The sequence below is a fragment of the Danaus plexippus genome, chromosome 17 (assembly GCF_018135715.1).
Source record: "Danaus plexippus chromosome 17, MEX_DaPlex, whole genome shotgun sequence".
In the NCBI taxonomy this organism is placed as follows: Eukaryota; Metazoa; Arthropoda; class Insecta; order Lepidoptera; family Nymphalidae; genus Danaus; species Danaus plexippus.
Window position 1 is genome coordinate 1,432,734 of NC_083548.1, and position 22,804 is coordinate 1,455,537.

General features: G+C 30.4%; 3 protein-coding genes across 3 annotated transcripts; 1 reads left to right on the forward strand and 2 right to left on the reverse strand.

The window, feature by feature from the left end:
* Nucleotides 1-1,164: 1,164 nt before the first annotated feature.
* Nucleotides 1,165-1,814, reverse strand: LOC116771359 (zinc finger HIT domain-containing protein 1). Its single transcript, XM_032663202.2, has 2 exons — nt 1,489-1,814; nt 1,165-1,360 (listed from the first exon to the last, which is right to left on the reverse strand). The coding sequence occupies exons 1-2, from the start codon at nt 1,812-1,814 to the stop codon at nt 1,225-1,227; spliced, it is 462 nt and encodes a 153-aa protein (XP_032519093.1). The 3' UTR covers nt 1,165-1,224.
* A 2-nt stretch (nt 1,815-1,816) lies between these two features.
* Nucleotides 1,817-3,608, reverse strand: LOC116771360 (general transcription factor IIH subunit 5). The gene is made up of 2 exons (XM_032663203.2): nt 3,414-3,608; nt 1,817-2,003 (listed from the first exon to the last, which is right to left on the reverse strand). The coding sequence occupies exons 1-2, from the start codon at nt 3,446-3,448 to the stop codon at nt 1,817-1,819; spliced, it is 222 nt and encodes a 73-aa protein (XP_032519094.1). The 5' UTR covers nt 3,449-3,608.
* LOC116771358 (meiotic nuclear division protein 1 homolog) lies at nt 1,854-3,318 on the forward strand. The gene is made up of 5 exons (XM_032663200.2): nt 1,854-2,100; nt 2,171-2,307; nt 2,387-2,492; nt 2,572-2,718; nt 3,181-3,318. The coding sequence occupies exons 1-5, from the start codon at nt 2,011-2,013 to the stop codon at nt 3,316-3,318; spliced, it is 618 nt and encodes a 205-aa protein (XP_032519091.2). The 5' UTR covers nt 1,854-2,010.
* Nucleotides 3,609-22,804: the final 19,196 nt, after the last annotated feature.

A 22,804-nucleotide genomic window follows, 5' to 3' on the forward strand; every position in this document is an offset into this window, starting at 1 on the left:
GTAATCGTAAGCCCCATTTGTTCTGCACGTTTGTAAACAGTGTACCCTTTATTAGCGCTACGCTGACAGCTGTTGTCACAAATGTTAAATTATCGCAAATGCGTCCTGTGAGCCCGATCGCCCCTGACAAATGATGTAATGGGGGTTCGATTTTTAGTAATTAGGCAGCTTGCACTTGTCTATTATACCAAAGTACTTGTATATAGTTCAAGGATTAATCAAAATTCTATTCATATATTCAAATCTCAGGACATAGTGCCTTTCTATTGATTTACTAGGACGTTTCGTAATGTTCAGATCTCTATATTTTTCTTAACACTTATAAATGTTATAAAAACTAAAACACTTTACTAAAGTGGAGTTTTTCAACTAATGTCTCTCTTAGTTCGTATTGTAAATTTTTTAAATTGTAACATCACGGCCTGCCTGAAAAATTTTCTTTCCACTTAATGTCATCAGTTTAGTGTAAGTAACTATTTATTTATATAGATAATATTTTTCTAATATGAAAATAATTTACGATAAATATTTTTATTATTGCATTTTAATTCCTTAAGACAGATTTTTTTGTTTGAAAGAACATTAGTTTAAAATAGATTGATTTCGATTTTATTAAAGAAAAGCCGAGAGGCTTTATTAGTTCTGTATCTCCATTATCCTGGTTTAGAATAAATAATTTATATTTTCAAGGCAAGTGCCATCTGTGGATAAGTAGTGGAATTGTTTTGTCTCCAGAAAACTTCTCGTCACTAGATGGCCATACTTACTCTTAACAACTAAATTTGCTAGATGGCGATATAAACAAAAATACGAACTTTTACTTATCAATTTTAGTTATAACGAATTCCTATATGGTTTCTTTTCGTATCTTTTCATTACATTGTGATGTACTCATCGATATTTATTGGTCCCAAAAAGTATAATCAAAAGTAATGAACAAATAGTATTAGATAATTTTTGATAAAAAATTTATTTCTCTGCACCTACCATTGCCAGTTACACTGGTAATTATGCAGTTACTGGGCGACAGTGATTTCTGCTATTATTTTCATAGAAAAAATTTATAATAACAGAGCTCCAGATCGGCTGCTTGTTATAACTTCAAATATGTTACATTAATGAAGTATATAAGCAAATGGGAAATAGGAAATAAGATCCGAAACCTTTATTATTATAACAAATTACTTTTTATTTATATCAAGAGCTATTAACTAGTTTACAAAGCTAGGCAGTCCATTTAAGGCATCGTGTATCTAAGTGTGTCCCGAGGCATCGAACGCAGCAGTATCTAGCACCGCAAGGAATGCACGTATAGTTTGAGGGAAATCCACAAACAGCACAGAAATGACGGTCAGGAAACCTTGAAACAAATATGATGGACATTATAAATACATATTATACATTATTATATGAAAAATTAAATAAAACCGACCCTTATATGTTATTATGACACAAAAAATTGTCATATAGAAATGTTATATATCTTACTTGGAAGGTGGTACTTGGGCTGAAAGATAATTAGGAGGCTCTGGTCTAAAGCTCGCGTCCTCCTCCACCAGTTGGGCAAACGTTTTCCTGAATCTCATTTTGTAATACTCAGCGCTTTTGGCTTTCTTCTTCCTTGTAGGTTTCTCATTTGAATCCGCAAACTTAGGCACTTTCTTTGACATAACCAGATCGGCGTGGGGGTCTTCATGGAAATTGTCCAGTTCGAGGGCCTCAATGGCTTTTCTAGCTCTTCGTTTCCTTGCTGCATCATCCAAAACCCTCCGCTTCTCAGCATCCTTAACTCTACCAGATTCCCTTGACGCCATAATTACAAACCTTTATCGTGAACTGGGAAACTGAATTGGTCCATCAAATCATCAACACGAGCTTGTAATGTTTCAACTATATCTGATGAAATAAACACATGGGTTTCATCCAGATCCTGAAGGATAAATTTTCTACCGAGGGCCAGTGTTTCATCTAAGTGGAGTAGGAACTGCTTCATTGCTGGGTCACTGGAAAATGTCCAAGAAAAGGGGATTGAGCGCAGATGAAAAGAGATCTAGGATGTTGGAAATATTCCATCAGAGTAGAGATTTCTACCAACTTAAGGTCAGTTTGAATATAAACAAAGAGTAACATTATTGTAATATAAATGATATTATATAACAAATTCCAATAGGAGTTAGAGAAAATAGCCCCAAAAGAAAAAGGCATTACAATGCAGTCAGTTAAGGAAGTAGTGCAAAGTTTAGTGGATGATCATCTGGTTGATTCAGAAAAGATTGGAACCTCGATTTATTTTTGGTCTTTTCCAAGGTTTATATTATAATAACATAAAATAAGAATATGTGGTTTGAAAGAAAAATATCTATATATTAAAATTCTTATCAAACAGCAAAGAAAAAAATGCCAAAAAAAGGAAACTTATAGATTTACAAAATGATTTGGATGAAACAGTTAGAAAGCTGAAGAAAACCGCCGATTCTATTACATTGGAGTCTGTATGTATTATATAACATCAAAGATATTTTTATATGATAAACCTACTTGTGTTACTCTCAATGTTAACTAACATTTAAGGTTGGCCGGGAACCAAGTGAAGAAAGGACACAATTGTTAGCAATGTTAGATCAACTGACTAAAGAGGAAAATGACATCATGAAGGAACTACAGAAATACAGGGATTCTGATCCAGAATATATAGAAAAAATTAGGAAAGAAATTGAAGTAAGAAATACGCAGCTTGGTTCATCTCTAGATATAATTATATGAGACGAAACTTCTCAGCACTTCATGGATTCGCTATGCGGGTGCCGGGTCTATTGCATTGCAGGGAGACGAGCTACAACAGTACATGGGACTTGTGACTCAGGTGTAGGTTTAAGGGGCTCCCATCAAAAGCACGTCAAACGCTCATTCACCATCCAAGCTACTTTCTCTTCCTAACTAAATTTGAAATGATCCTACTTATATCTAGACACGAACTAAGAGTACTAAGTTGTATTTTTGATCTTGTCTGCCCGTGATTGCGGTTGCCGCAAATGAGCTGCAACGTCGGGATCAGTGGTTCAAGAAATAATAGGAGAAAGTGTAATATTATCTGAAAACCTTGCGTTTTTATAACTAGATATGTTGAAATACACATTCTTGTTAAAAATATGCGATATTAATGCTTGAAGTCATTTCTAGGATCTTAAACAAGCAGTAAACAGATGGACAGAAAATATTTACATTCTCAAGTCATACATCAAGAATACTTTTCAAATGGACAATGAAGCTATCGAACAAAACTTTAATATCCCTCCAGATATGGATTACATAGAATAATAATCACATGTTACTTTATTAAATTGTAAATTTAAATAAAGAAGATTCTAGTTCTTTTCTTTAGTTCCGTTAGAATGCTTTGTATATGTACCAACCATTCCACAAGAACACCTTTCATAACATTCACCATGTTTCATTATTAATTTTTTTCCTCCTAATTATTATTATCCTCTCTTATATTCAAATGTTTTTCTGAGTCGTAAAATATTTTTCTCGAAGTTTCTTTGGTTAAGTATGAAAACACACATTCACGATATACCGTGGCTTGACAGTCATTGTTAAGTCAAAAGTCTGACTGTTGTTACTTATTGTCTATGTTAGATCAATGTTGCTAGATGTAAAATTCTGAGAGGTTATAAAGACACACTTATTTTTTCTCTATTAAATAATGTATAAAGTAATAATAAAGATATATCATTATTAGTGTCTTTCTATTCAATGTAAATGGCACATGAGTGCAAAGTGTATAAAATTATATTTAATTATATGATTATAATTCAAGATTTACTTGTAGCGTTGCTTGTCATGGTTTCCATATTTAAATAGTACTTGAACTGAAATTAATTCAAGGAGAAATATTTGTAATATTTTCTAATAAATTAACGGTATTTGTTTTGCAAGTACATATTTGTAGGTGGTAGAGCTAAGCTGTGGTTAAGTAACTACAAGTCGAATATGGGCTGGCTCGACCGGGGAAGTACCACCCTCCCACAGAAGATCGGCGTGAAGTAGTGTTTAATGGTTGCGTTTCGTTCGATGAGTGAAAGAGCCGGTTGCCATTTCCTTATTCCCACCCCTCCCTATTCCTCAACAACCAATGTTGGGTACGCATCTGCAACAGAGATGTTACAGATGTCCATGGGCGACGCTTACTACTGCCTGTCAAGTAGGCCGTCTGCTCGTTTGGCACCATTCACATAAAAAAAAATATTAAATAAAGCCATGTCCTATGGATTTACTTCGCATTATAATTATACATTTTAAATGAAGATTCAATTACTCCGCAGTAACCATGGTCGCGGACAGAGCTTCGACTTTCATCTCTTACTAATTTAAGATAAAATCACATGTATAAATATTACTTATCATTTATCCTTAAAAAGAGATTTGTAACATTTAACAACGATAGCCATGAATTTATTAACAAAAAAGCCATTGATAATAAAATGAACTTTATATTGACCCTATATAAGAATAAATTAGAAAAAAATAATTATTTTTTTAGAATTTTTATCCCTTACCGAATTGTATGACTATAAGAACATTCACCATATTTTATGGCAGTGGATCAAGAATTTATCTATAACCAAGCAATGCTTACATTTCAGAAAATTTACATTTTGGAAATCGACTTATACAAGGAGAATATTTTCTCTTTGATATAGGACGTAGTGTTTGCAATCAGACTATCTCTGCCATAGTCTTTCAAATAGGAATAAAAAATACGGACTGTGAGCGTTTTTTATAGCCTCTACTTTAAGTTCAATACTACACTTTGCCTCTAAGTGGGATAGCAATACAATTCCTTACGTGGTATTGGGAATCCTTTGGTTCAAATGACCATTTTATATTTTATCCATCCAGGGTGTCCAGTAATAGAAGATATTTATATGCCTGTTATGGCATATAAATGATATAAATTACTTGGAAAACGGAAAACCTGACTTAAGTGTTCGTAGGATATAAAAACTTCAATTCACTTAATCTTCAATATTCATTTACTTACTCAGACAGGTTCAAAATTATTTTTTAAAATTCTAGTATATATCTTTTTAATTAACATGTGATAAAACACAACATGTAACACGTAACTAATGATATATTTACGATATAACTTATTTACGAGCTTTACCTAAATATACGTCGACACACTTCTTAATCGTAAAAAAGACGTAAAGTAGGTATTAACAAATGTTAGTAAGTTATATCACGTCCGATGTATTTATTTGGCTCTGACAAGTGCGCGTCATATTAAGTTTGATTACTCTGAAATACATGTATTCTTAACACAAGATAGTTTTGTCAAATACAGACAATACGTTTCCTGTTTCTCATTACCTAGCTTTCGTTAATACTATATCCGAAGAATGTCCTATGTACATATGTTAATGTGTGTCCTTTGGCCTTGAAAACTTAGGAACAGCACAGTAATGTTGGACATTTCATCCAAAATCATGTTGGCAGCCTTTGTGGCTATGAGGATGAAGAAAAATCTTCTTGGTATTATCCTTCTCAAGGAACACATTTTATATATACATACGCTTAGTCTCTTCATAGCACATAAAAATGTTCGCTCTGTTAGTCTTATTTACGGTAAAGAAGTCTATCTAGTGATATTTAATCTAACATTACTTGGAAAACAGTTGACCTATATGTCTACCGTAATCAATTTAGCTCTTGGCCTGCTATATAGGATAGGTCAAAGCGATCCTTATATTTTAACAATATAACTTTTACTATTTTTAATTTGGAACAAGTGTATTAAAACTTCTTTCAATTTTGGGTCATTTCATATATTTTTCTTCATTATCAAATTAAAAGATGGAAGGAAGTGTTAAAAAAAAATAGGACTGCAGTGACCACCTTGCACAAGTTGGGTATGGTATTCCTGACACTTTAAAAGCTTGGTATCTGCCGTATGTTTGTATGTCGTACTATGAACAGATACTTCGTCTGTCGAACACCAGAAAATATCGGGACAGTCGCTTGTTGTTAAAAGTAATATAGCTGCTAATGCTGTTAAAACCAGAATTGATCGACACCCCATTAGGAAGCTAAAAGATTTTATCACCAGAATTGAATTTAGTCCTAGATAGATCTAGGACTCTGTCGCGTATTATAAAAGATGACATGAAGCTCGCTGTTTGTTTATCGTCGATATACAGGACCTGCTCAGAATCAAAAAAAGAGAGTGGAACAATCAAAACACCTTCTGTCGCGATACGCAGATGAAAGTCACAGAAATATCCTAATCCTAATTTTCACGATTGAAGAACATTAGACTAAACGCCTCAACCCTTTAGACTTGAAAATATGGCCAGTTTCAGAGGATATGTCCTGCTCTAAACGACACGGCGACATTGAGTCTATTAAAAAATCGTTGGAGCAAGCAGTGGTGAAATCCAACTTGTAAAAAATGAGGAAATCCATAGAATATATTTATTAATAAAACTTACAAATAGTCCTTTACTAGAGATTTTAATTTTAAATTCCTTAGATTATAAGTTGTAGTTAGTAAGTAGTGAGAGCTACTCGTAGGAACTAGGTGCTGTTCGAATAACGTTCTAACAGAAATTTAAACTACAATACTACATACAACGTTATATACAATAAGTATTTCATAGAAGACCACAAAATTAATGTAAAATATACCTTCCGGACTAGTTTTTTACTACGTTTTTATTGTAAAGACCGCCACAATGTTTAGCCATGATTGACACTTTGTGAACCCTGACGCTAGCTTAATAACATGTCAGGAAAAACTTTTCGTTTGATGTTATATAAAGTTGTTGTGACCAAATAGGAATTATTAAAAAGGGCGGGCTGTCTTTATAATGACCAAAAAAAAAGAAATATAATATAATTGTATCTTATTAATGCGACAAAAAGAGACTCAATATGTTTTTAAAATGAACGTAAAATGTAAGTCTTTTATTTTATATTTCATCTTCACAGCGTATTGGCATAAAATACTCGAAGTGTGTCTGGAGGGAAATCAAGTAATATTCTTTCTTATATTTCCTGAATCATCTTGAATATGAGTGCAAGATAAGATTTGTAACGATAACTATGAAATTGAACTGTCAAAAATATGTTTACGTTATAGGAGTTTGTTATGATATATAGATATATAAAAGAGAGCTGTGTTAGTGTTTCACTATTTATAACTTTAAGGCTCTAGGGATATGGTTGAAAATTGGCGGGGAAATAGCTTAGAACAAGGAAACGGACATAGGATATTTGATTCTGTTCGATCTAAAAATAAAACAAAAACTAAATAAATTCCAATATCTGCTTCTGGTTATTTTTGGCCTCTAGGGCGGAATAGAGTTCGCCCGGTCAGCCATACATATATATCGGCTCTATCAGCTTCAATGACGAATGCAACATGAAAATAACTTAAGGCTGTCATCAATTATTATAACACCTTATTGGTCGTCGTTACTATTGTTAAAAGTAAAACGAAATCAAAGAGAACAGGACTATGTTTGAATTTTGGTATAAATATGACGTCTGGACGCACGACAGGGGACTGCAGAGTTCAGCGAGTGTGTATCATAAAGAATGTGATTATGAACAACCTTCGAGAAATACAAGAACATTTAGAAGAATTGAAGTTTCATTTTAAAATATCTGGAACGTACTGAAACAAGTGACATTAGTGACGTCAGTGAAGTCTGGCGTCCTCTCTTTAAAATAATGAATTTGTAATTAATCTGATATATATATTAGTAATGCCAAAATTAACGCGGATGAAGCGACTAAAAACTAGTTTTATATAAAACGAACTTAAAAATTATATAAATGGATTACTTCCTAGCTTCATCATGAGTCACTCGTGTTATAGAAACCAGTAATTACATCATGTCAGCATAAAATATATTCCGACGTGCCTTAACTACGTTTGTACTCGTTTTTGTTTAAGATAATCCATTAAACCCAAACGTTAGATTAATTATAAGAAATATGTTCTTTTATGTCCTTAAAAAGCATATTCACTTTATATAAATGGTCTCTGCTGTAAAACAGAAATTTAATTTCAATTATCATAATAACTCTATATTCGACAGAACCATAAGTTGCTATAAAGTATATTTTATCTGTTTTCTGGAAAGTTCTATATCAAAGGCTTTCTAACTCTTGTAAGTAGGTAAATTCGCAACATATACCATGTTTTGTATTGAATTTTCAATAAGCCAATTTAATTAATTAATTAAGACTTTCTTGGTTGGAAAATTATTAACTTAATTCCAAAGGATACGTTCAAACAAATGTAAATAAGTTTTCAAGTAAGTTAAAAACCCGCTTATTTTATTTTTATATGATTCATGGAGAGTTTACGGCGCAGTCATTTTAATGTATGTATTATTTTCAATGATAATGAGTTTCCATTAAATAGTGCAGTGTCCATTAAAAGGTTTTTATAGGTTGTTTGTTAAATTTTATTAATATTCTACGGTGTTATTTAGCATTATTCACGAGCTGACTTAGTTGTACTCAAAATTTTATTATATCCGTAAATGACAATTTTTCATTTCACATTCACTTACAATAAATATACGTTGAATTAATTTAATTTAACAGAATCCTACGTATTAAGATTGCTAGATTTTTTTAAGCATTTATTTTAGTAGTAAATAACTTAATTGTCATCGTTAGGTGACTTCAATAAGAGTTTCAGTTGCAAAATGTGGGATACCTCCCTATAATTTTTGCTACTATGTTTATCTACGATCACTTTTGATACGTGCTGGGAATTTGACATGCGAATGAAGGAAGTTAGGTTGTTTTAACGATAAATGTGATAATTTATTAAACTTTTGCATTACGTTTCATAGTTGTTATATTTCATATTTTTGTGAGACATTCTTATATATAAATAATATCAAATTTCCATATTCATAGTGATATGAAAAAAAAACCATATATATTTGGAAAGTCTATATTTTTTTAAATCATAATATTTTAGGCGACGGCCCTTTAAATTTTTAAATATTATAATTACAATTCTTACATATTTGTGTACAAGCCTTTACAAACAGTAATATCGAGTGTAAAGAATATCGACTACGTGACGTTTTAAAAGCTAAAAACCATTATACTACTATTGAGTTACACATCCAAGAAATAAGTTAAATATACTGAACGTGTTTTTATCATTTTTATTATATTTGAGAATGATATCAAAATAATTTGATGATTTGAATCAAATGTGATGCAATGTTTAGCTTTTTTGGGATGTCTTCAAGGGCAATACCCACCCACATGGACATGCCCTTATAATGGAATGCTAAATATAAATCGTCGTGCTAAATATAATTAAAAGTCGTTGTGGCCGGGAGGTTAAAGACACGCCTCTTACACGTGAGGGCGCGTGTTCGAAACCAGGCAAGTACCAATGTGATCTTTTCCGAGTCATATGTACTTTCTAAGAGTATTTAGACACTAATGACGGACGGTGAAGGAAAACATCGTGAGAAAACCTGTGCTTATGATTTCAAATTATAAGATTGAAATCGCCAACCCGTATTGAGCAAGCGTGGTGATTAATGCTCTTACCTCCTCCATGTGAGAAGAGGCCTTGCTCAGCAGTGGGCTCATATAGGCTGATGATGATGATGATGATGTAATATAAATACGTAATACATAGGTCTGTCCTTTCTTAATGTGGTTGTTATCTCTGAATTATTACATATAGATACATTTGTTCTACTCTACGCTCATCGTATTGTAACGTCAAAGTTTTTCATATAGTATCATTTATGCATATGAACTCGGACCTACCACCTTATTTGTATTTTATTTATTGTTTGTATCTTTCAAGGAAATATTAAAAATAAAACTGGCAGCTGTTCAACTGTATACAATACATTTATAAATAACGTTTTCACTCCATTTAAGCAACCCAACTCCCGATGCTGGTTATTCAAAAACATTTTACGTGCCAAATGAACTTTTGATGTATTATAAAATAGTGTCTGTTTCGTTATGTATATAAGAAAAATATTCTTAGCCAAGGAGTTTTGTTTGGTATGTGATATGGATATTAAATAACTAATAACTTACACTGGCTCCAGCAAATGTCAATTTTGATTGATTGATTTTGATTTTTTTTACTTATCGGTAAACTTGCGACAAAAAGTAATGCGAATTGTAAATGGTTTAAACATCTATGACAAAATATTTTTTCTGTAAAACAGAGAACTGCTACAAATCAACGCAATATTGATTGTAAAGGAAAGGACGATGATAACGCAATGACACTATTTTCTTTGTAAAAATGTGAGGTGAATATTAGTTCGCTGGCTGGACTCTAAAGGATTTGGATTTTGATTGATTCTACTGGCCCGTTACTAACAAAAAAATTTGTCCTAACAAACATTCTGAAATGTTAAAAAGAAGGAATTGCGTTAACAAAAGCATTCACCGAAAACTTTAATTAATCGGCCTCGTCTTGTCACTAATCAAGTCTGCCCGGTAGTGACATCTATCTTGTCAACTTTGAACATATCGTTGTTTTCAAACCAAAACCTGCAATGTGTACTTTGCTACATTTTAACCTTGTCAGTCTATGTATAGGTGCTCGATCTATTCACTGTACCTATAAAAAATAGCTTTGTGTCAACGAACACTGAGTGACAATCTACAAGCTCATGTAAAAATATGCGTTATGTGGCTGCTACATTTCGTCAAATAGAAATTGCTATTGTGCATTCTGGTTCATAGCATAAATACTGTAGGAAATTTTGTTTTATTTATGTTTATCGGAAATCATTGCTTGTCTGTGCTACATGTACAGATAATGACGTTAAAATTCCTGGAAGAAAAAAACCATTTCTCACATGTCTTTTTATCATTCACAAAGTGACAAGTCACTTTATATTGTGCAAGTTATTACTTTCTATGTAAGTTTCAGCACTTTTTTTGTATGAACCCTAAAATATAAAATATCTGCAAAAAATAGATGTTCTATGTCCACTGAAAAATATATATTATAAGTAAATTTCCCCATGCAACATTTGGCCCCTTAGAGATTTGCAACGGCTTCATCCTTCTTATCAAAGTGTCGCAAAAATGACATGCTTATTACAAATGGAAATTTTTCTGTTGTTCTCACTAAAGAAGAACCTTGTTTAACTTTATTTATAAATATTTCAAAATCATCACAACCACGAAGTGCTCTTTCGATATTCTACGAAATTGCGATGTATAATCAAAACATTCGACGTACAAAGCTATCGCTAAATATTTAAAATTTGAAATGATCGGTTATAATATTTCAATTATTTCTTGAACACTAACATTTTGAAAATATAGGACATACAAATTAAGGAACTAAATAAAAACACGTGAAGCAAACGGCGGTTTTAGCACATAGTGATTAATTGTATCAGACAATTTTAGGGCTATGGAACATTTGTTTTACTGAGGTCGATGGCAATAGACAATTATACAAAAAAATATATACAATAAACAATTTAGACGCAAAAGTAATTAGACACAATCACATCAATAATATAATTATTGTCATAATTATGTTATGCCCAACTAGTCTATAGGCTCCAAGTCTCTAAACATCAATAACAAAAAAATTGTGCAGCATTGTGGGGAAATAGATGTTGTATCTAAATGAGCGAAGCAGAAAAGAAAGAATAAAAAATTTATTATAAAAGGCACATAAAGAATTAGAAATCTTCGCTGGTTAGTTGTACAGTAATCAAAGAGATGTTATTTATTAACCTCGTCTAACTAGGCCAAAGGACACATTTTCAACTTTTCTCACTTCTCAAAGTTTCATCAATTTATCTTTACTTTTCATTAAGGTCATCATGTATGAAGGCTATTCACATTATTTGGTATCAAAAGACTATCACTTAAGGTTAATTTTATATATAAACATCAGCCTATTGGTTCCAACTGTACTTTGAGAATGTTGAAGCATTAATCAATGAGCTTGCCAAGGCGGACTGGGGCGATTTTAAACTTATAATTTGAAATTATAAGTCCAGGTTTTTTTCACGTTGTTTTCCTTTACCGTTTGTCGGTGTGTGTGTCTGTGTGTAATAAAAAAAATAGGATTTATTTATCATACATTTAATATATTTTTTGACAATTTAAGAAAACAATATATTTACCTTACATTTTCGTAATAGTTCTGCCTCCAAGAACCATTCTCGACCAACCGACCATTTAAAAGGCATGATTCACTATATGCATATATATTTATATATCTAACCTCATATTCCTAACAATAAAATAATATTGTAATGTTGGTACGTAGTACGTACCCTATTTAGGTATTAAGAGTACGCTAATAAAAGTTTCAGGAGATGGGTGCACTAAACGGTCTTAATGTTACGATATACTTCAATTTCTTTGATTTTATTTTTTATATTATAATAAAAACGATGTTATTTAAATATGGAACAAATTTCAATGAGACTATTGTTTAGGATTTAACTTTAAGATACTACAAGAAGTAATAAGATGATGTGAATCGTAAAACCTTTTCAGTATATGTGATATTGATAGAGGGATGAGGCTAAAGGAATAGTATAACTAGTCTTTGTCACAGATATTGGACACTTTAATTCGCTTAATTTATTCTTTTTAATATCCGTTATCTAAAATGAAAAGTCTTTCCAGAACATGTAGTCCGTTTGGGATTTTAAATATTACATTTTCATTCAAATAAGAATGGATAAGTCTTCAGATTTTCAGTTTATATTTTTATATATGAGAGATACTATTTTTTTAATAATCCTATATTTGTCAGTCTAATGTTGCAATGTAATAAAGATATTAGGATTTTCAATTGATCAATTAATTATTTTTGATATGTGGTTTAAATATCTATTAAAAGAATTATCTAGTAGAAAAACTTTTACAAAATCTTTTTTCAACTGATTTTTTTTTTATTAATACAATAAAAACTAATTAGTGTACAAAAACAGTGATCACGGGCGTGTGAATTCACACCTCGTGTGCCCGTGATCACGGTTGCTGCAAAGTAACCGAAACGCAGTATGTAGTTTTTTTTTTTAATAAAATACGTGTAGTAATCCGAAAGTATTAGTTTCATTTAAGTAACTAATATATTTCTGCAGTACGACTTTTATATTAATTATAATATGGCATACGATGATTGATGTTTCAAAAATTACAAAGAATTAATTCATGGATATAAAAAAGCTTTTAACATTCAGTTTTAATTTTAAATATATGAGCTGTGGGATATAACATTATATGAAATAATAAAATATATAAAATAGCAATAAACCTAAAGCATAACAATAGAATTTAAGAATAAAATTTCGCGTAGTCCTGGATGTTGGTTGATTTAAAATAGCCTCGAAATAAACAATCGTGTAGATTTATCAAGAATAATTAATTAACTATCGGAAATTACATTATTTTAACTCACAATTGTTTTAATCCGTTAGTCAATATGCCACTTAATGTACAATACCATTGAAACTAACAATAAAATTAAACGAAAAATAATATATAATTTCTATGTTACAATTTTATTAACCTTTCTACATTGTCCACATTTACATCGAGTGGATGATACGTCAATCAGTACTATTAAGTTAATTGTTAAGCTTTTGTTATCTTCGGTATTGCGTGTTTTGGTAAGGTAACTCACAAAGTAAGATGTAAATAGGTTATAAAAATGAAATACTAAATAAATACTTGAGCAAGCGTGGTGATTAATGCTCTAACCTTCTCCATGTGAGAAGAGGTCTTTGCTCAAGAGTGGGCTCCGATAAGCTGATGATGATGATCATGATGATGATGATGATGATTTCTTTTGCGCTAAACGAAGTCATTTGAAAAAGACTATTGTATTTGCGTATATTTGTTAAAAAAATACCAGGAAATAGATGGTTATTAGTAAAAAGATTTTTTATTGTTGTGTCGGCTCCAGAAGGTTAATGAGTGTATTCAGGAAATGTTGTTAAAATAAATTTAAAATGAAAGACAAATAATAAATAAAGATAGCAACAAACATGTTGAAATTTAATTAGAGTGTGTATGTTAAGTCAGATACTATATCTTATATATATATATATATACACAGGTTTAGGTTAGGTTAGGTTACATTTATTATACAGGTATATATATATATATATATATACCTGTATAATATGGCACAGATATAGTTGCTCCACTAAAAGCTGGTCTATTAAATTCAAATATATATTTTTAGGTGCAACCCTAATCACAAAAAATCTCAAAAAAATTACTAACGAATTTCAAAATCTCACTAGCTTACAACAGGGTTGTCTAATACATCATGCAAATTATCAAATGACATTGCATATGTTTGTATTTAATGATATAACTCATAAAGTCTTTGTTTCGCCAAAAACTAAGTACATTTTCACCAAACTAAATGTGCTGGGTCATGTTGTTTTGTTATTTTGACAGTTTCCTGCTATACGACGAGGGTCCAAGTGCAGGAGCGATTTTAACTTAGTTAATACAATTTCAAGGTAATAAACAAGACCCGCCTGTTTACGCGTCACAACAAAAATACTTGCCAAAAAATTATATTTACCATTCAGTAGTGCATAAATCTTCCTATTTTCATGAAACTTTATTTACTTTGTACGCTATTATTTTTAAATTTCCTAAATTTATTAGTCTCAGTTTAATAGAGGAGTTTTCTTATTCTTAAGAAAGGTCAAAGAAATAATTTAATTATTCTGTCCCTCGGTTAGTAACAACGTAACCCTTGTAGAATAACTGTGTTGTACCTTTGTTCCTGGTTGTCTGTCTGTCAACCCAGATTCGTTCATAAACACGTAATATATACGTTAAAAAATACATAACCACTTATCTACTAAAGAATAAATAAAAAAACTAACAACACCATAAATAGTACTTGACTTAATAATTAAAAGAACTTTAGCAAAAACATATTTAATTTTGTTTATTTATTACATATGAAAACGAAAATAAGTAAAACACAATACATCCGAGGAACCGCATATAGAAAACAGATTGGATAAAAATATTTTAATAAACGTGGATAGATTTCATTTGAAAAATATATATATGATTACACTCAGTGCATTGAAATATATTGAAGTATTCTCACGCAGTAATCCACACCGAGATACCTTAAAATAGAAGTTCAAAGAATATTGATATTAATATTGAGCACACAAATATTAAAATTAAATATTGTCCGAGAAAATTACGATTTACTCAAAGAAAATTATTCTATACATAGCTAAATTCTATTTAAATCGTTAAGTAATCTTTCTCGATTAGGTTTCTTGAAAAACATTTTCTTAACAAGTCATGGAGGTCTTTATTGAATAGGATTAATTTGTTATATTTTAAACCAAAATTATTTTTATCCACAATTTCGCATAGTTGAAGAAAAGTTGTAAAGGACGATTAAGTATAATAAAATACGTATGTTTTTAAGGAATGATACTGAAACAAATACATGTACTGCACTTCATGGTTCCATGCGTGCAGTTTTGGTAACGGGATCGGGATAAAAGACAGTACATATCCTGCTCCAGGGTTCTATCTATATCTATCCCAAAATTCATTGAAATCGGTCCAATCTTGAAGGCGTAAAAAGGTAGCAAACAGAAAGACAGAAAGACAGACGTATCTACTTTCGAATTGATAATATTAGTATGGATTTGTAACGAAATTATCATATTATTCATTACAAATCAGTTACTAGATAGATGGATCAGTAATCAGTTACTAGATGGCATCCCTTGAACATTGAAAACCATAGCAAAATACAAAAGAAAACCAAACGCAAACATATATTTGAATTAAAATTTTCTGTCGCTTAGCTATAGGGAAGTTTCTTCAAAACCTTTAATTACGTCAATTACATCCTGTGATGACATTTCAGTCTGCTTTAGAAGCCTTTTTTATATTATAAATTGAAATCTTATTTTGCCTTTAGAACTCTAGGTAGAACAAAAAAGGTTCATTGATTTGTCTGTGTTTTGGGTGGGAAATTAAAAACTTTCATCTCTATAATCTAAGCCTATTTATTAAAAAGGTTAAGATTGAAATGAAATTAGAATAACCATTATTATATAAACTGTCGCACTGCGTATTTATTATATTTTATAGTAACGGACAATATTTTATTACTGTCAAGCAAGTCTTTTATAGAATTTAATTTATCTTAGTAACATATAGTGTTATAAAATAATATCTATGCAAAAGCTACGAAGCCGAGGTTTGATTGTCGTAAAAACGACGCAAAAGGAATAAATGAATAGATAATAGTTAAGATAAATTTTAATTAACCACGGCATGTGATGATTATTTGGAACAAAATAGTTAAATTGAGGTAATAAAATCAAAAACATATTTGTTTAATGATCTACAGTTCCCGAATGACAAAGCTATGACAATCTCTCGACACGACTATAAATCGACTAATGAAAATCATTGGAAAATGATGTGAAAAACTTGTACCTAATAAAATATTATGACTGTGATTATTAATGTAAGACATTAGGATTTACATTAAAATTGCTTACAGAATATTTTTTATAAAGGTAGAGTCCTTCGCTAGGATACAACTACTTAATATCAAATATGAAAAAGGAAAGAGGAAAATTTTGTTAGTGATAAGGGTGTATAGCAATGTTCCCTCAGCATACAGGACTTGCCACATTCTTGGATTTTTTCTTTAAACGGCAATCATTTTGAGATCAATCGATGTTTAGGAAAGCATCGTAAAAGAAAATCAACAATTTAGTATTTTAAATTTGCGAGAAACAATTTTATTGGCGAATTTATTTACACAAAATTAAAGTTTTTAAATATTATTTTTACAGAAAATATATCATGACCGGATGAATGAATGAATGGCTTCAATTTAATTGTAATGAAACAAGTATTTCTTGCAAAAATTTCAAACCTTAACCTCTGCTTCCTCAATAAAAATGTGTCTTTGTTATAAATTGATAATCAACATCTTTGATAATAAAAACATGACGGATGAAATTTGTAGCCTATTATAAAAATCAATTACTAACTTCCACAGCAGCGATGTTGATAGCAAATATTTCTAGCTTGTTATGTTTAAGAAAGAAGTTGTTATTGCAAATTGGATATTACTATCTTTATAGCTAGCTTTGAACACTATTTCAAATTTAAAATATAAAAGTTATTGAAATAATGTAGGTCTGAGGTAGTTTCAATAGATTTGTTGCAATAATTACATATTAAAAAGTAATATATGAGAAAAAAACAATAAAAAAGTACCCTCTAAAACAAATATTGAAACATTTGCGACAACATGATCTATAAATAGTTATAAAAAATTCTAATATAAAATATTCCAAGAAAAGCTCTAACTAGAAACTAAGATGAAGCAATTTCTACCTTACCAGAAAAGTAGCTTTAGCAACCACATTGATGAATACAGGAGAAATAAAAACACAACGCCCAAGTAACGGTAGGAAAAGGAAAAATATTTGTTAACGCTGCTCGATATTCCCGCAGTAACAATAAATACGTAATTTTTTTTATACTAGTCTCAATGACTTAAAAGCCTTTTATTATTCCGTTTGAGATATTTTTAAACCTGGAATCACTCATTAACAATGATAAAAAATTCTCAAAGCTTAAGCAAAAGTATTTAACATATGTACAATTATTATAATTTTTATTTAACAAATCATAAGATACGTTCTAATTTTATACAATACAGTAAGCAAGAATTTTAAAAACTATTTAATAAACCTTTGTTTTAATATGTTATTTTGTTTTATTACACAGAGTTAATTAATAAGTTTTAAATTGCTCTTTTAATTTAATAATTTATTACAATTATTTCCAGTCAGTGTTTTAGAACATAAACAATGACATTTCAAATAATATATATATATGTATATATCAAAAAATTATACTAAAAGTGAGTTCAAAAATCGTAGTCTTAGTTGCAATCAATGTTATAAGGAAGTGGTTTTAAGTAAAGTAAGAAATCTGATTATTTTACATTAAGTTTTTCCTATAAGAAGATTACTCGAAAAAATATTCAAATAGTATTAAAATAAACAATTAAACGCTGAAAATTTTATATTTCAGTGTCTGCAATATTACGAATGACCAGTAATATCTCAACTTAAGTGAAAAAGTTATATTCAACTCAGTAGCAAATGAAAATAAGAACTATATCATATGACATGTACGTTGTATAGAACAGAAACTGAAAGTTAAATGAGAAAGATATAATATTTCAAAGCCTGCAAAGAGACAAGAATTATACTTCCAAAAGCTTTGACATGGAAAAATAATCCTCTATTCTATAAAAGCTAGATAATATCTAGTAGATATCCAGCATTTTTTTTATTAAATAATACAAAATCGCTTAATATTCAGGGCGCTTTGCTTTCAGTGACAATATATACTTTATAAGATCTCCTTCCTTATCTGTATTTAAATGCAAACATTGCATTTACTCTTCACTCCCGTCCTGATAAGCGGCTCAGATGTTATGGAGAGCTTGGATAAAAGCCCAGTCTGAACAAACTGTATATGTTTTGTTGTTATTTTAAATGCTATATGATGAATGTCTGATAAGAATTTAATATTATCGTCAAATAATTTTCTTAAACTATCAAATCATAAAAGTATGAGAATTATTAGGACGTTGGAACAGCTTTTATGAGATATCGTTTATGACCTTATAGACGAACATAAAGGCTAATATGACTGCTTTTGATTTTAACGATGGGTAGTTTCAAAAAATATTTTTATATTAATTATTTTGTAAATGGTTACCCTCGACGGCTTAATATCTAATTTCATTGACAAACGATTATTTCACTTATACATATATGTAATTTATTCAACAATATAATTTAAAGTAATTGTCTGGTATAGCGTATTTTCATAACTTGTAATTTTTAGCAAATAATAACACCCTGTATAAATATGTGAGAAATAATAAGTTCACTAATATGATAGAGTACCGCGTTGAAAACAATATCCGTAGATCTGAAATATAAAGGTTTAACTGAGCGAAGCCGAGAGCGGAAACTAGTATTGGTAGGAATCATCATAATTTTACGACGATTTCAGTTTTACGAGTTCGTTGTTAAAAGTAGTTACGATATCATTATATTACAAATCATTCATGTATCTGGTGTTCCTTCAAATCCAAAGATCTGTCAAAAGAATAGACGTTTATTGCTGAGACAGCAGTATTATGTATATATGTAGGCTTGTGTGTGTGCTTAAAGTCATCTATTACCTTGTAAAATACTATTAGATTTGGAGTAAAAACTTTGGCTAAGTTAAAAATTAAAAACATCTAAATTATTGGTTGGATGGGCACGTTACGGTAAGTGTGGGATTTCTATTGTACACAACCCATAGGCATAGAACTTCGATCCAGAACTCCAGCATACAGCTGTCACAACTTCATACATTCATACAGAATCTTGATCATCCAGAGTTGAGTTGGATGAAAATGGATGAATGCATCTTGTCCGTCATTTGATCCCGTGCATGAAAAATGGATCGTATCAAAGATTTTGGTAACCACCCTATTTCTTTTTATTAAGACCGGCAACGCACTCTGGAGCTTTCAGGCTCCACGAGTGTTCATGGGCGGCGATGACCACTTATCATCAGGTGGCTAGCCTGCACGTTTGCCCCCTATCATATAAAAAAATTCTGAAGATTAATTAAAGTGTGATTTATAAAAAATATTGACCGATTACTAATAAGCTAATAAGTATATGACATAAAAAATGTCCTAAAATAAATAGATTTATTTTTGATTAACATCAGTTTGACCTCAAATTGCCCCTTGTTCAAACTCAGCGTACGTGTTGTATTAAATTACAATGTATTATATTTTCTTCACATCTGAAAAGTAAACTGATATTTGTGTCACAGTAATGCATATGTCAATACCAATAATATCCGAGTAAATTGATACAAACTTCGTAAAATGCATTTCACTATTCATTGTCTTTGTATTGAAGTAAAGTTCAAAGGTGACAGTAGGCTTCTCGTATTTCTCCAGATCTAGATAATATATACAGAGATAAATTCTTTATCGAACGTTTTTTTTTTCACTTCACTTAATTAACCTCACTCTCGATTCAATTATAACAAACACTTTGTTTACAAAACGTGGAGTTTTCAAACCATTTTCTGTTTGCTCGATTTGTTAAATAGCATTCAGTAACTTTTAAGGTAAATTGATATCACTATTATCCCAGATTGTTTAGATGTCAAAGCGTTGGTGAGAAATAAATTTAGAACAGAAGCTAACTTCTAAAGCAGTCATCATCATCATCATCAGCCTATAAGAGAGCCCACTGCTGAGCAAAGGCCTCTTCTCACATGGAGAAGGTTAGAGCATTAATCACCACGCTTCCTCAAGACGGGTTGGCGATTTCAATCTTATAATTTGAAATTATAACACCAGGTTTCCTCACGATGTTTTCCTTCACCGTCCGTCAGTGGTGTCTAAATACTTTTAGAAAGTACGTATGACTCGGAAAAGATAACTTTGGTACTTGCCAGGTTTCGAACCCACGCCCTCGCGTATGAGAGGCGGGCCCTTTAACCTCCAGGCCACGACGATATTTTTCGCAGCAAAAGCAGCTAAAGCAGTGTCTATATTAAAACAACGTTATCAAACATTTTAGTATTAATACATGAAGAACAGATAGTACAGTAAAGAAATTTAACTCTTTTTTTCTAATATTTAAAATATATTGAGTATAATAACATTTTTATATTTTAATATAATTTCAAAAAATATCAAATATATGAGTAAATATCAAAACATAGAGCGCGTTGAAGACATTCATAACCTATGTCAGTTTTAAGTCAAAAACATTTGTCGAAGAGAACATTATTTTGAGTTTTAATCAAAAGAATGATTTTAATTAAATTCACCACACAAAAGGGAACATTTTCAGCTCTCCGGATCTCCAAAAGTTATATTATATTTATCTTTCGTTTCATTTCAGATCGTAATTCGTAACATTGTAAATACTTTATATTATTTATTAATATATTAACATTAATATTAAATTATATAATTATTAGTAAAATAAATAAATAATTTTTTTAAATTAATACATGTGAAAATTAATCGATTAAAGAATTGAAGGGAATGAAAATACTAAGTTCTCAAAATAAACAAGCTATTGCATTAATTACGTAAATAGTTATAGTGGAAATGCAGTGGCCTACTAAGTGCCTTTCCTTTGCTAGAAAATGCCAAGAACTTACGAAGTTATTATCAGCGAATTGAGAATCCAAAAGTTATTGCGTCGTGAATTTTATTTTATATAAAATTAGAGATTGATGCCTTAAATATATAATAATACATTCTTCGAAAACGGATTACTCAGAAAAAAGTAATGTAGCAATACAGTCCATAAAAGACTATTAAACCATCATGTGCTCTTAGGATTTTATTTCGTAAGTATATTTAATGTCTATTTAAAGTAAAAATAAAAGTGTCAAAATTTATATTTAGAGAAAATAATTTGCCATACAGTTTCATAGAACAGTCAGGTTACACTTATAAAGGAATGTCTTGTCTCTTGTTCTATAGAAAGCAATTTCAGTGTCAAATGATAAGTTATATCTAGTTTAGAATTGTGGAACAATTTTCATTTAGCTAATCGGAATACATAATAAATATAAAGAAATAAATCAAGGATGCTCGATATACATCAGAAATACTTTTACAGTTTCACAAAACTAGAATATAATACAAGTTACTTTTAATAAATCCTGCGTAAATAAATATTATATTAAATTTAATAAATCTCGAAACTTAAATAATCCTGACAGTAAACCATGAAGTTTTAAGTATTGACTCTTTGATTTCCAAACATCTATAGAAAATAGATCTGACGAGACCGTTTTCTTGATGTATTTCTGATGGTCTATTAAGGCTGTTGAGACATGTTTTTATTTTATTTCTTTGTACCATTTAAATTTATCTATTCTTCTCTATTTAATTGCGGAAGGTAGTACACGTTTTACGTTGCGATATACCTATGTTAAAACACGGTGTCTCCACAGACCTTTGGTTCGTTTATGGTAGTTTTGTATTTACTCCTGTTGCTTTTAAATAATGTAGGCGAAGTATGCGGATCATTGTTTAATACTTATACAAAATCAATTGAAATCTTAGATTTCTGCGAGTAATATAACCTTAATAACTTATGAGATTTTATTGACAGAAAATAGATATCTGGTTCCTATCTTTAGTTAGAATACATCTGTTAGTACTATGTTAAGTATAAAAAATAGCAACTTTGTTCTTCCGCAATTTATTTCAAATACCTTAAACTTCTTACCAACGTGAATAGACGACGATGCAAACGGCCAAAAAATGTTGAGAGCACATTAATATAAACACTAAACTTGTCTTCGTGATTGTTTTACTTTCTTGTTGTCTCAAAATCTGGTTAGCTGACTCATTTTTGCTTTGACAATCTATACAGGAAACCGAAAAAACTTTCTAAATTTTCTTATGGATTATTTCAGTGACAAGTGATTCAATACACCGGGTATACTATTGAAAATTTTCTATGATCCCAACGTGACTGGTAATGCATGAAGTTATGGGTTTTGTGATTGCCTTTTTAAAACAACGTTTATGCCTAACTCATCGGTTTCAAGAAGTAATAAAATTGTTGGTTGTTAAGTTATTTTTTTAATATAAAAAAAGCTATTGTTATATCTTTTTATTAAATCACAAGCAAGACATTTCAGTACT